The 15,541-nt window shown below is 64.8% G+C and overlaps 1 protein-coding gene across 2 annotated transcripts; it reads left to right on the top strand.

Annotated features, from left to right (window-relative positions):
• Positions 1–2,236: 2,236 nt before the first annotated feature.
• Positions 2,237–8,971, top strand: POP4 (POP4 ribonuclease P/MRP subunit). Of its 2 annotated transcripts, XM_077856742.1 has the most exons (7): positions 2,237–2,416; positions 2,951–3,003; positions 4,522–4,745; positions 5,993–6,070; positions 6,227–6,288; positions 7,736–7,837; positions 8,517–8,971. In XM_077856742.1, the coding sequence occupies exons 1-7, from the start codon at positions 2,410–2,412 to the stop codon at positions 8,651–8,653; spliced, it is 663 nt and encodes a 220-aa protein (XP_077712868.1). In that variant the 5' UTR covers positions 2,237–2,409; the 3' UTR covers positions 8,654–8,971. The 2 variants fall into 2 exon arrangements, with proteins under 2 accessions (XP_077712868.1, XP_077712875.1); XM_077856749.1 differs by lacking the exons at positions 2,237–2,416; positions 2,951–3,003 and adding an exon at positions 3,965–4,123.
• The last annotated feature ends 6,570 nt before the right edge of the window (positions 8,972–15,541 follow it).

Below are 15,541 nucleotides of genomic sequence, written 5' to 3'. Positions count from 1 at the left end.
CCTCATCTTCATGTTTCTAGCAGAGTTTGGATTGAATTGACTCTATTTCTTCTTCAGTGATCGGTAGACTTCTGTACTAAAGACACCAGGGCATAGAATATTTTTAATGAGAAGTTGTTGGTGGGGGGGGTGGTTGTCTGTTTATTGTGTTTCATTTTGAGTAGGCTCCACACCCAGCATACGGCTTGACCTCATGCCCCCAGGATCAAGAGTCACACACTTTACTGACTGAACCAGGCAGGTACCCTGGGCAAAGGTTTTAAATTATACATTTATCTTCTTTAATAGATACTGGGACATTTGGGTTATCTACTTTTTTTCATGACTAGGCATTAGTAGTTTGTGTCTTTCAGGAAATCAGTCCATTTCATGTAAATTGTGGAGTCCTGAGTATTTTAGTACACAGGGCATTACAAGGTTTTTCCATGTTTGCTGTTGGGAGCAAGACTTATTCCAGCCCATAGGAGTCCAGAGATTTTTTTCTACCTGCTTCTTTTCAGAAGTACTTTCAGATGCCTCAAGAATTTTCCTCCCATGCGTGACTGACTTGAGTGGAACGTGAGGACTCTGGGTGCTCCCTCTCCCTCCTTCCCTTCCTAGCTCTCTGGCTTCACACCCCCACCCCCGCCCCTCCTCTGGTAGGCTGCCTGAAAATGCCAGTCACTTTGGCCTCCCTGATTTTCCAACTCCGTCTCCTCATGTTGAGGAGAACCCTGGGCTCTGTATGGACCTCTCTCTTCCTGGAAACTCACTTACCTCATGGGGGAGGTTGGGACCAGAAATAAATATTTGGGAGCAAGTACACAGAGCTAGTAAATAAAACCGCAAGGGCAACTGGAAAGAGCTTGTGGTGGAGGCAGGACGGTGTCCTCAATATAAAACCCACAACGACAAAGTACACACAAAAGAGACTGTGCTGTAGGAGGAGAAGAAAGACACCAGTAGAAGGAAGCTTGTCGGAGAATGAAGTTCTGGAAACCAGGGCAGGGAGAGTCTTAAGAAACTAAAGGGCTTCGAGTGTCCTTGCCCCAGAGGCCCTGGGTTCAGCGCCAGAGGGGCTTACGGGCACAATGCCACCCGTGCCATGGGCACATCCTGGGCTGTGACCTTCTATATGCCCTACATGCTTGTTTCACTGGTTTTGCCAACATGGAAAACTGGTCCCCTTCACCAGAGAAGACTCGAGGGGGGCGAGTGAATGAGACGGGCAGAAGTGGCACAGGCCAGACTTTGAGAAGCTTGGCAGAGAAGGGGAGGAACGGGGAGCCAGGGCAGGCAGGACCAAGAGGCTGGGTGGGGAAGGGACGCCTTCTGCTCAGTATGCAAGTCTTCGTCCGTGCGCGGTCTGAGCAAGGAAAGGCCCGGACGGGGCGAGCCTGACCTATGGCAGAAGGCGGATGACCTGGAGCCGGTCCCGGAGGTGGGGGCTTGGCCCTGGGCGGGAGGGAGGAAGGAGCGCCCGGGAGGAAGGCTGCAGATTGGAGCACGAGCAGGTCTGCAGCCCCCGCGCTGCTCGGTTCACCGCGACCGCCCGGAAGCAGGCCGCGCAGGTGTGTGCAGCGCGCAGGTGTGTGCAGCGCCCAGGTGTGTGCAGCGCGCAGGTGTGTGCAGCGCGCAGGACCGCACCTCCGAGCCCTGCCCTGCAGCCGCGCAGGACGCCCCATCACGCAGGAGCCGCGGGCGTCTGTGCTGGGGCCCAAGGCCGCGGTCCGACCCCCTGGGCTCCCCACGCGGCGCGGCACAGACGAGACCCCAAGGACGTGCTTCTCCGGCCGCACGGAGGCAGGAGGCTCCACGGGGAGGTGCACCCCGAGGTCCACGACGCGGCGGCGGGCCCTGGGGGCAGGAGGCGGCCCCCCGAGGCGGCGGAAGCCGAAGACGGCCGATGGCGCTGTCCTGGCGCGGCTCAGGCCGGGGCACCCCGGGTCCCCGACGCACGGGCAGGGGCGGGCGGCGCTGAGCCGGGGACGCGGGCACCGGACCCCACGCGCTGCGGCGGCGCCTGCTTCGGCCTGGCCTGGCCGCGGGGTCGCTCCTCGGAACCAGTCGCCAGGGCCAGGGCCAGGGGCAAGGAGCCCACGCGCGCCCCACGCCCCGCCCACGCCCCGCCCCCCGAGCCCCCGCGCGCAGACCCCGCCTCCCACGCCCTGACCCGCGGGGCCCCGGGGGCGGGGCCGGCCTCCTGCGCAGGCGCGGCCGCGGGGTCGCCCGTCAGTGACGTCACAGGCGGCGCGTCAGAGCCCCGCGCCCCGAGCCCGGCTGCCGGCTGGAGCCTGCGGGTGCGGCGTCCGAGGGGCGCGGCGACGGGGACGGGGACGGGGCGGGGAGGCCCGCGGAGCCCCCGGCGGTCGGAGGGACGCGGAGGCCGAGACGCGGGGCCGCCCCGGCCCGGCCCGGGAGGACCCGAGGATGAAGGGTAAGGGACGTGCTGGCGCGGCGCTGCGGGGGGGGGGGTCGGGGGGAGGGGAGGGGCGGGGCTGCGCGGGGGGAGGGGCGGGGCTGCGCGGGGCTGCGGGGGGGGGTCGGGGGGAGGGGCGGGGCTGCGCGGGGGGGAGGGGCGGGGCTGCGCCGGGGGGAGGGGCGGGGCTGCGGCCCCTCCTCCACCCGGCCCCGCCCAGGCGCTGGCGTCAGCATCTCGGACGGGGTCTCGGGGGCGCGCTGGGGTAACGGCGACCCTCGAGGGTTGCTCGGAAGCAGAACGACGTGAAACGCGTAGATGTGGGGGCGCGGGGGGGAGGGGCGTGACCCCGGGGTCCCGGGATGGAGGCCCGCGTCGGGTCCCCGCGGGGAGGCCGCTTCTCTCCCGGCCCGAGGCCCTGCCTCTCTCGGTGTCTCTCGTGAATAAACAAGCTCTTTAAAAAAAAGAAAGAAAGAAAGAAAAGCCGCGGGTCTCGGCCCTGCCAGCCAGAACTGATCACTTCTCGTCCTCTCGTCTGCTTGGATCCCGCAGGTGCCACCTACCGTGCGTTTTCCCAGAAAGAGGCGAAGGAGCTGGAGGTTCAGGTAGGGCGCGGCCGGGCTCGGCGCCGCGGGGCTGGTGTCCTTCGGAGCCTTCCTCCTCGTCTCCAGCGCGCGTGTCGGGCCCAGTCGAGGCCTGCTGTTCCCATGGCCCTGCCCGCGCTGGCCTCTTTGCCCCCCTGTCGGGTGAACTGGGACGCCCGGACCCGGTGTCGTCTCCCGCCGTGTAGGGCCACTGGGCTGTGCCCCCCTAATCCTGCTGCTGAGCGCTGGCACCTCGCGAGTGCAGTTTACGGGGGACACCTGGATCCCGCGCACCTTCTTTGTCGGTTTGGCCGAAGCTCCACTGGTGACTCGTAATGAGGGACCCAACGTGACCACAAGGTCCTACGGGACCGATAGACCTTCACTTGGTTTCTTCATGAAGGAAGGCAGCTTGAGTACCTAAAGGAAGCAAATAATTGTCCTGTCGCTGTGATAATAACGGTGATAGTGAACCTAGGTAGAGTCTAAAGCCGGCTGCCACCCTTGCTGTGAGCACCCTGAGGGTTAAGTGGATCCCATCTTCATAGCCCCGTCACCCCTGCTTCTCCATTACGGAGAGCTTGATGCCCGACACCTCGGCCTCATGTGTGTACAGCCTGGTTAGCACGTCAGGGCTTCAGGGAATGGCTTGGCCAAGAGGCAGGACTCAGGAAGACGGTGCTCCCCGGGGCTGGGGCCGACCCAGGACACACGCGCCTGAAGGACGGGCGACCAGTGGAACTCCCACCCCGAGAGGCGGTGATGTTAGGAGTTCTCTTGGGGGTCGCGCACAGCTGTGGCAGTTCTGTTGCCCACAAGTCCGAAGAGCCTGTGCTAGGTCAAGACCAGATGACGCTGTGCCCTCTGTGGGGAGAGTGAGCACGGGAGGCTGGGATGCCCTGGCACCCCCTTTCTGCCGGTGATGTGCGAGCCGACTGAGCGAGCAGCCGTGATGCGTCCGTCCACAGGGCCCCGCGCAGGCGGACAGGAGGATTGCGACAGGGACGCAGCGTCCCGATTCCTACCCCCCGAGGCCCGGCCCACTCCGGGGCACCACGTGGTGCCCTGTTCCCAAGTGTTGGGATCATCTCACCCTCCAGGGCGTAGCTGGGCTCTACTCTGAGCTTGCGTTTGTCGCGCTGTGAGTGAATGAATACCGTTGTCGTACGTTTCTCAGCCTTTCCTCCCTGCCAAGAGTCAGAGAAGCGTTTTATTCCAAGTATAAAGGGTCGGTTGTTATCAGGGTGTTTTTTTGTTTTGTTTTTCAATCCATACCGAAGTATGCCTCAGAGAAATAGGGTAGGAAGTTGAATTTTGACGAGGCTGTTTTGTGGGGCGGTCATGAGTCTGTACCTGAACGTGACTTTTGCATCTGGACAGCTGTGGGTAGCTGACCTGGAGCAGATGAGAGGCTGTGTGAGGCCTGGCGGGGAGGTGGGTGGTCAGGAAGGCACCCCGTCTGCGGGGTGTAGCGGGGCCCGGGATCTGGGGCTGCCCCAACCAGAGCGGTGGACAGCGAGCCGCCTTGTCCCCGTGCAGCTTCCGGGAGTGCAGCAGGCCGAGGCCTTCGTGAGAGCCTTCCTGAAGCGCAGCATGCCCCGCATGAGCCAGCAGGCTTGCGAGGACCAGCTGCAACGCAAGGCTGTGGTCCTGGAGTACTTCACCCGCCGCAAACGGAAGGAGAAGAGAAAAAGATCCAAAGGCCTGTCCGCCCGGCAGAGGAGGGAGCTGCACCTCTTTGACATCACGGCAGAGCAGCAGAGGTATGCCCGCCTTCCGGGTCCTGCTGGGCCTGGGGCGCTCCTCCTGCGTCGGCCACGAGGGGGCAGCCGGCCTTCACTTGGCTTTGAAAGCCTGTCTGGCGTCTGTCCGTCTGTCCGCGCCGTAGCTGAGGCCCCGACCATACGTGAGCCTGGCACCCCTGGCAGCAGGCCGTCTGTCTGTCAGCTTTCCTAGAGAAAGAGGACCTGATGCATCTGCACGTTACTCTTACAGCTTTCAGTGGCCCTAGACGGAGCCCTTCACTGGGGTTCTGCTGCCGGAGAACGTGCTGCCCACGCGAGCCAGAACTTTCTGGGCAGGATGCGTCCCTCTGGGGGGGGGGTTCCTCCCTCCAGCCCACGCTACATCCCTCCTTGGCCGTGGTTCTGCGTGCGCGTGTCTTCAGACTGTGTAGACTTGGCTCCAAGTCAGTAGTCAGAAAGCCGCCCACGTCCCTCGGGACCAAGTCAGTCACTTTGTCCGTGGCCCTTCTTGCAGAAAGAGCTGGGCTTCGGGTGGAGAAGGAGGAAGGGGCCACTGCTGCCCACGTTTTCCTGGCTGGTGTCTGCACCAGTAGAGCCCACTTGGAGTTAGAGCCTGAGGTTCCCGTTTGTCTGACCACAGTTTCCTGAAACAGGTTCCCCATGAGGCGCCGGGACCGTCATCATGACCCCAGACAAAGCCTTTGAGGTGCCCTCACCTGGTCCCTCCCCTCGGGCCTGCCCCTTGCTCACTCACCTTCCAGACGGACCCGTTACCTTATGTGGGGACATGCACGACAGCCAGCAACTCCTGTGTACCCCCCGCCTCCCCCCGGGGTCAGCTCTTAGCACACGACCTCACAGCAGCGCTTAAGCGAGACAACCCTCATGAACGGAAGTGTGGGTGAGCACCCCCGCGGGCTGGTGTGTCGCCCTGGGTGCATCCTGGCTGCTCCGCGTCTGCGTGTTGCCTCGTGGTCTGCGGGATCCACTTGGGCGCCAGCTGTCCAGGCTGCAGCCGGCCGGCAGGAAGGACGGCGGGGCCAAGGAGGCCAGCAGCTTCCTCCCGCCGTGGCCTTGAGAGGGCTCTGGCAGTGGGACCGCTAGAGGTTCAGGGCCCGAAGTCCTGATTGTAGTCAGGTTCCCCACGGTACCACCGGGATCCAACCCGGCTCGCAGTCCTTGGCCTCAGGCTACGCGCTGGCTCTTCCGATGTTCCGTCCCAAGCTCACGTCGCCTGACTCTGCTTCTCTGTAACTTTGCCGCAGGTACAATCTTTTTCTCCCTCTGCATGAGCTCTGGAAGCAGTACATCCGGGACTTGTGCGGCGGTCTCAAGCCGGACACGTGAGTTGCTCTTCCGAAGCCTTGCCCTTTGCACAGCCCCAGTCCTACGACCACAGTGAATGGCCTCGGGGCCAGCTGGCCGCACAAGTTTGCGGACTGTGTGCTCCCTTCGGGACTCCTGATGGTCGTATACTGAGGCCTCTGTTTACCTCCCAGGCAGCCACAGATGATTCAGGCCAAGCTGTTAAAGGCAGACCTTCACGGGGCTCTCATTTCAGGTAACTGGCCTGAGAGCGCGTGGTCCCCCGCACACCTGTGCCGTCACTCGGGGGCCGCGCGGCTCTGCTCGGAGTCAGGCACGCCCCTTGTCACGTGATCACCCGCATTGAGGGTGGGAGGTGAGCAGTTCTGGCCACTCTGTAGATCCTCTAATGGTCTTTGTGCGCCCTTCCGCACGGGACCCTCCTGCCCCCCGAGGGCACAGCAGCTGCCGGCACTGCCCCCAGCCCTGAACAGAACACAACGTCCCTTTGGTCCGTTGACCTGCAGTTTCGAGGATCCGCTCACAGTCCCCTCCGCAGGGCAGCCCTTCCCTCGCCTCTTCACTCCTCCAGCTGCCCCCTCCCCCCACAGCCACCCACAGGTCCAGAGGGCGCCACAACCTCCAATCCCACAACAACTCCGCCCCTCCTCACGTCAGCCCCTGGCGTTCCCATGTCCGCTCTCGGTACCGGTGCGTACCCTGGCTGTTCAGGCCCAAACCCCAGGCGGGATTGCGTTTTCTCTTTCCTGAGCCTCAGCACCAAGCCCTCCCGTGTCCTCACCGAAGCTGAGCCCGCACCATCTCCTCTGCATGCCTCGAGCCTAACCCCTCCCCGCGGGCACACCGCTTCACCCCCAACAGGCAGCCAGAGGGAAGGTCTTGTCCCAAAGCTCAGGCCGTGTTTCTCTCCTTGCCGCGTCTGAAAGGCACCCGGTCTAAGCACAGCCGCCTGCTTTCTGCTGCTCACACACCAGGGTTGGCCCCGCCTCGGGGCCTTTGCACTTGTCCTCTCCCTGTGCCAGGGTTGTGCGTTCATAGACTGACCGCTTCTCGGTGTTCAGGTCCCCAAGGGCCTGCCATCGCTAAAGCTGACCTTCGTCTCCATTACCGTGGCAGTTACGTGATCAGAAAAAATCGGTTGTCTGATTTGGTCCACGTTCCCCTCCTGCTCCTTGAGAGCAGAGCCCAGAACAGCCTTGGTCCCTGCTGCGCAGGCGCCGTCCTCCCGCAGTGCCAGGCCCATAGCTGCTGCTCCGTGAACGTCCGCCGGCTACGGGGGCGCGGGTCAGGAGAGGCGAGGGGTCGGCTGCCTGTTCACCTCGCTGCTCCACAGCCTGTGGCAGGATTCCGTTGTGGCCAGAGCTCGGGAGGTGGTGGGAAGGCCACGACGGACGGGTGCACTTTCAGGTCCCGCCAGGCTGCCTCTGGGTCTCGGTGCTGCTGGACCCCGTGACCTCTTGGCTCCACGGCCCTCCCAGGCCCCGTGGCCGCAGGCCCTCCAGGGGACGCCGCGTCAGGGCAGCCCAGAGGCTGCGGAGCCACAGGCGGGGGGGTTGGGACCTTGCTTCTCATCGTTTGGGCCCTGTCCCGCTGACGACCCTTCCCCAGCCGCCCCCACCCCGCTGGTTGTGGCTCCCCCAGCACCAGCGACGCTCAGGCCTTGAATGTGCTTCCCTCCGCAGTCACAAAATCCAAATGCCCCTCCTATGTGGGTGTCACGGGAATCCTCCTACAGGAAACGAAGCACGTTTTCAAAATCATCACCAAAGAAGACCGCCTGAAAGGTAAGTGCGTGTGTCTCGGTGACGTGGCCCGCGGCCACCCGGCTCCGTCAGCCCTGTCCTCGTGGCCCCTCGGGGCAGTTTGGCCTCCCACGTCAGCACAGATTGCAGGTCGCTGCTGACTGCGTGCCCGGCTGCGGAGGGCGCCCCTGACCCTGCCCTGTGCCTCTCCCTCAGGCGTCCGGGAGCGCGGCCAGCAGCCTCGGCCAGATGGGATCGCAGGAGGGGCCGCCTGGTGTGCTTGCAGCCACGGGGGTCTGTGTCCATGGCTGGGGCGTCCCTGCCCAGAGGCTGCTGCCCCGGAGGGTGGAGCTTAGCTAGCGCCTGCCCCTGGAGTTGCAAGACCTGGGCCCGCTGGCGACCCTGGGGCTCCAGAAGCGAGTGCAGGCTCTCGCTCCAGTGTGTTGGCACGTCCACGCCCCTTGCCCACGGGCCTGAGACCAGCACCACCCCGGGAGCTGTTCCTTCTGGAACTTGGGCCTTTGACCCTAGAAGCTGGGTATCGAATTGTGTTTAAATCTGAATAATAGCCAAGAGCGCCTGTCGTCCCGGTGCTGCCAAGCTCTGTGGGTCCCCACTTCTCGAGCTTGCCTTCTCACGAGATGTTTTAGGGATGACGTTATGTGCCAACGTGACCTTCACTGTCGGGATTTTTTTGTCCTTTTTCCTCCTTTTCTTCCAGTTATCCCCAAGCTGAACTGCGTGTTCACAGTGGAAATCGATGGCTTCATTTCCTACATTTATGGAAGCAAATTCCAGCTTCGGTCAAGTGAACGATCAGCAAAGAAATTCAAAGCAAAGGGAACAGTGGACCTGTGAGGTCTTTGCTGCGGAGGCGACTGTGTGTGCCCCGAGGACTGGGACCGCCTGCGTGCCCTCCTTGCACGAAGAGGTGGCCGGGCCGGCTGTGGTTCTCGACCAGCGCGGCGCGTCACCACCAGAGTTAGGAACCATTCATCGGGGGGTCCCTGGGTGGCGCAGCGGTTTGGCGCCTGCCTTTGGTCCAGGCGTGATCCTGGAGTCCCGGGATCGAGTCCCACGTCGGGCTCCCGGCATGGAGCCTGCTGCTCCCTCTGCCTCTCTCTGTGTGTGTCTATCATGAATAAATAAATAAAATCTTTAAAAAACAGAAAAGAACCATCCATCATCTGGAAAGAAACCCTGCCCTGAGCTGCGGAGCAGGGAACGCGGGGCTGCATGTGTCTGGATGGCGTCGAGTCGGTCCCGCCCCCGGGGGAGAAGAGCCTGGCAGGACCCGCACACCATGACCTGCCTGGTGGCAGTAGTTGGGTTTTACTTCTTTTTCATCCTTTTCTGTGTCTCGTGAATGCTCTGCGATGAACCCGTCATTGACGTCACAGTAAAACATCCACGTAGGCGCTGAGAGGCTGTTGGTGAAAGGTGGTGCCTGCTGGCGGCGCCGCTTCAGGTGCAGACAGCTGCCCTCAGGCGCCCGTTCCCGAGGACAGTGGCTGCTTTAGCTCACGCCCGCCCTCGACCTCTGGCCGACTGCGGTTTCCTTTGCTGTTCCGGGAAAGCAGACGAGCGACGGCGACGTTGCCGAGGGGCTGGGGCTCGTGGGCTCTGGGCGGGAGAGCTGGGACGGCCCAGGGGCAGGGAGCCAGGTCGGCGGTGCTCCTGGTGGCCCTTCACCGGGAGCCCGGGAGCTCGGTCCACAGGGATCCACCTTCCCGTGGCTCTTGGGCTCCTGGACTCCGGGGCAGGGGTAGGCGGACGGGGGCGGGACCGCAGCGCCCCCGAGGCTGACCCCAGGGGCGTCCCCAGCACTCCCCGCTCAGCGGAGCCCTCGCCTTCTGCGGCCGGAGGCCCGGGCTCTGGGGTCAGGCTAGGCCCGTGTGGCGGGCACCTATAGCCCACGAGCGCGGCCCCGCGGGGCAGGCCCGGGTGGGGACGGGGTTGGGCCGGCTTCCGTGTGCCTTGCTCGGAGCGCCGCGTGCTCAGGACCGACGGCCCCTTTCGGGGAGAAGTTGTTGTGCCCCCGACCGGGCGAGGCCAGAAACATTCCTGGCCGCAAACCCGCAGCAGATCCCGGGCTGCTGCTCCCTTGGCTCCAGGAGCAGCAGCAGGGCCGGACACGTGGTCCCTGGGTCCCGCGGGGCCTCCGCCCGGGAGGACAAACCCCCTGGGACGGGAAACGTGAACTGGGACTGGCCGGGCAGGAAGGCCTGCCTCGGCGCCTCCCAGGGCTCGGGGTCGCCGCGTCCGTGCCCACGGGGCCTTGCCCCAGGGGTGGTCGCTGCCCGGGCCGCAGCTCTCGGCCCCCGGCACCGCCTGAGCCCTGTGCGCCCACAGCCTTGCGGCACCGCGGACTGGCTGCCGAGCCGGGGTCTGTGCGCGGGGATGAGGAGGCTGCTCTGCGGCGTCACGCGGGCCTTTAGCACCTGCGCTCCCGCTGGGGCCGGGGGCGTTTGCGACGCCTGCCTGTGCCCGGTGCCCACGGCCGGGGCGCCGTGACTCCCTAACCGCGCTGCGCGTGCCAGCCCTCAGCTGGGGAGGGCGCCCCTGGGTGCACATGCGGCTGCTTTCCAGAAACATGGTGGTGCCACTCGCCTCGTGAAACCCGCTCTTGTTTGGTGCAGACTCACGTCTGCGGTGAACGGCTGTTTCCTCTGTGGGCTTCCGTCCCCTTCCCCCAAGGACGCTTGCGGAGAAGGCGCCTGCCTCTTTCTAGGATGCCCTGGGGTCCTGTGCCCTGAGGACCGGCCATCCTCCAAGGGCCCAGCCCAGGCGGACACTGGCTCTCAGGGAGCGCCCCGGGAGGCCGAGGCCCGGGGAGGTGGACGGGGCCGCTCGTGGAGGGCGTGTGGTCGTTTGCAGCCCAGGCCCCTCCTCCACGGCTGGAGCAGGACCGAGCAGGGCCGAGGCCGTGTCGGCCTCCTGCGCCCACCGTCGGGCACCAGAGACCCCGGAGGGCCGCACGGCAGCAGAGTGGTCACCTCAGGGCGAGACTCGGGAGCTGCGGGCCGGGGGGCATCAGCCCGGGACCCTCTGTTCTCCCAAACGCGAGTGGGCCGAGCGGCCAACTGCGGGGCCCACAGGACAGGCCGGAGCCTCTCCAGGGATGGTGCAGGACGGTGGGGCCGGCACGGTCGTCGCCGCGGCGCTGGCTCGGGCCGCCTAACCGCTCTGCCGTCGGCTGCGTGGACACCAGAAAATTCTTCACCTGCTGCCCCACGGCTGGACGCCCAGGACTCGGGTGGGCCGCAGGCTGGGCCCGCTGAGCGCCGTCTCCCTGGCCGCCTTGTTGCCGTGTCCCCACCTGGCCTCTGCAGCTGCGGGGAGCGCCGTCTGGCGTCTCTAACTCTTGTTAGGACAGTGGCCCTGCGGGTTACGGCGCCACCTTTAGGGCCTCCCTCCACCTCCGGCACCCGGGGCAGGAGGCCTGCAGGGAACTCGTGGGACGTCGTCGAGTGCACGTGCCGGGGCCCCTGCTGGAGCCCCTCCGCCGCCTGCAGGACGCCGTCCCAGGAGCCCGGCCGGCTCCCCCCAGCGCTGGGTCAGCACCGCTCAGGAGCCGAGCTGCTGCCGCCTGCCGTCGCCAGCCCCGCTCCCGCGTCCCCAGACCACCGAGCCCCTCCGTGCCCCCGCCAGCGGGCCGGGCTCGGTCCCCTCCTGCCGCGGGAGCCTGGGCCTTCCTGCGGCCCGCGCTGCTCTGCTCCGTCACGCGGGTGAGGCCCATGGACTCCAGATGGGGTCCGGCCGCGACGCCTGCCTGTGACGGAAGATTGGGGCTCGGGGTGACGGGTTCCAGATGCTGGGAAAGATGGTCAGAAGGGCTCATCTCAGGTTCTGAGGAGGAAACAGTCACATTCCCCAAAAAAGCCATAAATTACGGTAAAGAGCTTTCTTTCTGGACAATGGCTTTTGTTTTAATTTAGTTTGCATTTCTTCGCCATAATGCCTAATTAGGACATCTGTTAAATGTCTATAATATTAATTTAATGGGGGGGGGTTCCTAATAGAACTGTTCTGGAATTGTCCGTTTAATTAACCTCACGGGCCCCTAATGGATGTCTTAAATAGGCGTCATTAACACGAGTGCTAGACAAATTAGAATTAGAGTCAATAACATTCTTGGTAATTTTTCCTGAGCCGTGAAGGACGCGCGGTGCTAAGTAGACCCGCAGAGGCGGGCGCACAGGGCGGTGTGGGGCCGGGTCCCCAGCAGGGTCCGGAACCGACCAGGCCCCCCCGAGGGGCCCAACCCCCGTGGCCTGGCCTCCCCTTGGTGCACCTGCCACCGCGGAGCCGGAGGGCTGGGGGGGGGCGGGGGGCCGGCGGACGTGCCTTAGTGGGGGCGCACCGCGTTGCCCCCACCCTGCACGGAGCCGGTGCGTTGCTGTCCCAGAGCCAGCGCTCGCTCCCCGTGGGCACATCTCCTGTGGCCTCTCGGGGCACCTGCCGCGGCTAAGCCTTCGCTCCGTCCTGAGGCGTCTGTGTCCCCCGCCCCCCACCCCACGGCCACAGCACAGCCCGGGGCCTTTGTCACCGTCCTGCTCCAAGCCCACACGTGGGTCTGACCCGGGTCATGGCCCCCCCAGGGTCCCGCCCCCCAGACCCACCCTCTTGAGTTACAGCGACCACAGCGGCCTGCCCTCCCTGTCCCCTCCATCCCCTCCAGCTTCACCCGTGGGCCCGGTGCGGGCGACCTGCCTGGGAGGTTGACCTGCCTCAGGAAACCCGAGCTCAAGGCCCCCCTGACCCCTGACCTCCATTTTCAGCCCCGAATGACGTGATTCGGGGAGTGTGGTGGTGGTGACCCATGCATTTGATGCATTTAACCTGCAGGAGCTGAGCCCTGCAGGGGGTGCAGCCCCCCTTCCCCCCTCCCCCCCTCCCCATTCCCCAGTGTGAGCTGAGATGGAAAGCACCCTCCTGGCTCTTTGTCTCCCCAGGACGTCTGACCCTAACGCTGTTCCGGTCACGCTGCCGGCCCAGGAGCGCAGGGTCACACCTCCTCCTGCCTCTGGGAGGGTCGGCGTGCTGGGCGTGGGCTCGTCCCCAGGGACCCGCCAGCCCCGGGTGCAGGAGGCAGGGACCGGGTTCCAGCCCGGGGAGCCCACCTCCGCGGCCTCCCGCAGGGCACGGAAGGGTCCCCTGGCTCGTCGGGGAAGCCCAGGTTCCCGCTGTTTCTCTGCGTGTCTTATTCCTACTGGAAACGTGGGTGAGCAGAGGAGCCCGAGTCCGCAACGTGGGCACCTGCCCAGCATCCCGACGGGAGCGTCTCCCGCCCGTTGTCTTGCTCCCGCCGCGGCCTGCCTCTGCCTCAGGTCACCCTCTGGGCCCCCTCTGCACAGGGAAGCCCCCGTTCCTGGAGAGGCCCCAGGTCTCCGCTCCGGTTGCAGTCGGCCCAGGGCGGACTCTGGCCACGGGGCTCCTGCGTCCGCGGTGTTGGGGGACGTGGGGGGAGGAGAGTGAGAAGGGCCACCTGGGGCTCAGCTCCCTGCGGAGCCCTGAGTCCAGGGCCAGAGCTGCGGATCCAGTCGCAACAGGAAACAGACGGGGGAGCTCTATGTTCTCGTCGCTTCTGAGCGCGGTGCACCGGGGTCGGTGCCGAGCATAAGCCACGCTGACCTGCACACGGCCTGACTCGCCACGGAGAGCTTGGCCCCCATTTCTCGGTGATTTGGGTTTATCACGGCGACAAAATTACTTCTGGACGTCTCATCCCTCATTTTCGAAATTAAAGTCTCCGGGAAAATGTGAATTGAGTTGGTGAAGTTCGTATATACGTAATTTTTAACAAGTGGAGCGCACAAGCTCCTTGGCGCGTGAACACTTAGGAAGCACCTGCCAGGCACTATTCTGAGCGTTTGGCACGCTTTGTCCTCCCAGCTACCTGATGAGGTCAGTGCTGTCTTGTTCCCATTTTGCAGATGAGGACATGGAGGCCCAGAGGAGTGAAGTCAGGGGCCGGAGCGAGCTGGGAGCTGAGGCCCTGCAGCTTGGCCCCAGAGTATGGGACAAATACGCTGGCACAGGGAGCCCCCGAGCCGCTGGCCCTCCCCGAGGCTCTGCACCCGCCGACAGTCTCCCTTGTCGCAGCCTCTCGGAGCTGAGGCTCTAGGCTCCACGTGTAAAACCCCAACGGCGCCAGAACGGCCCTCCTCGTCCTGGCGAGCGGGAGGAAGCGCCAGCTTCTCCGGCTCCGCGTCCAGTCCGGGGCCCTGGTGACCTTGAGATGCAGCTGGGATCTGTCCCTCAGGTCCAGGCGAGGGCGCCGAGGCCAGGGTCCCCTCGGGAGACGTCGGCGGGGGTGCCTGGGGCGCAGACTGTACCTTCGCAGGGAGCAGCAGCGCGGGGCAGGGGCCCAGGGACCCCGGTCCCGCCCTCGGGCCACCCGCTGTGCCCCCTCACCCTCGGGACCCCGCAGGGCCCGGCCCCACCGCAAGGATTCCCCGAATGTCAACCCCGGGCGGGAGCACGAGCCTCAGCTGCCTCCCCGCTCCTGGGCTTCCCCCTCGCCTTCCTGCGGTTTTATGGGGGGACAAAAAACAGTAACAATAAAATTAAAAAAAACACACAAGGATCCCTGGGTGGCGCAGCGGTTTAGTGCCTGCCTTTGGCCCAGGGCGCGATCCTGGAGACCCGGGATCGAATCCCACGTCGGGCTCCCGGTGCATGGAGCCTGCTTCTCCCTCTGCCTGTGTCTCTGCCTCTCTCTCTCTCTGTCTCTCTGTGTGACTATCATAAATAAATAAAAATCAAAAAAGACACACACACACACACACACACACAGAAAAATAAATTACTCAGGAATTTGTTTTTCATTAAGCAAGAAGGCTGGATGGGGCCTGGCCGTGGCCTCAGGAAGCCGCTCCCGGGTGCGGAGGCCTTGGGTCCAGGCGCGAGCCCCACATCAGCCCGGAGCGCTCAGGTGCTGCCCCCCAGGTCCCGCGAGACGCGTCCCCAGGGGTCCTGTTGCCGCCACACAGTCCGCAGGCCGGAGGGAAGCGGCCACGCTGTCAGGGCAGCCCGGCCGAGCGCCCACGCCGCCGCACCTGCTCACGCGGGTCTGTGGGTGGCCCCGGGCGGCGCCTGCCGCATCGCTCAGAACCCACGGCCCGAGCCGGGACTAGGCCACTCGGCGGTCGAGCAAGGGCAGAGGTGCAGGGCTCGGACTCCGCCACGCTTGCCTCTCCTGTGTGACAGCGGCCTCGCTCCCAGGCCGGGTCCCTGCGTCCGCGCTCCCAGGACCCAGGAGGGAAAAGCCTCTTCCCAAATCCCTCTTCCCCTCCCCACCCCACCCTGTCTCTCCCCCTCGCCCCTTCTCTTCCCCTCCTCCCATCTCTCCCCCTCCCCCAACTCTTCCCTCCCCTGCCCCGCTCCCCCTCCCCCATCTCTCCCCCTCCCTGTCTCTCCCCCTCCCCGTCTCTCCCCCTCCCCCCCAGGCTCTCCCCCTCCCCCGACTCTTCCCTCCCCTCCCCCGCTCCCCCTCCCCCATCTCTCCCCCTCCCCCCAGGCTCTCCCCCCCACCCCGTCTCTCCCTCCCTCTCCCCACAGCTCCCCGGGGAAGGCTTCTCTGTCTGAGTCACGCAGTGACCCGTCACCACGTGTGCTGGATCTGGACGGTCGGAAAACAGAAACCTGGACACACAGAGGTGGGAGGGGGAGGAGGGAGGAGCCCAGCGCCGGGAGACAGGGGTGGGGAGAAGGTCCGCCCCCACCCCCCACCCCTGCTAAGGC

This window comes from Canis aureus, chromosome 1 (assembly GCF_053574225.1).
Source record: "Canis aureus isolate CA01 chromosome 1, VMU_Caureus_v.1.0, whole genome shotgun sequence".
NCBI lineage: Eukaryota > Metazoa > Chordata > Mammalia > Carnivora > Canidae > Canis > Canis aureus.
The sequence above is the reverse complement of the archived record's forward strand: the minus strand, read 5'-3'. Positions and strand labels throughout refer to the sequence as shown.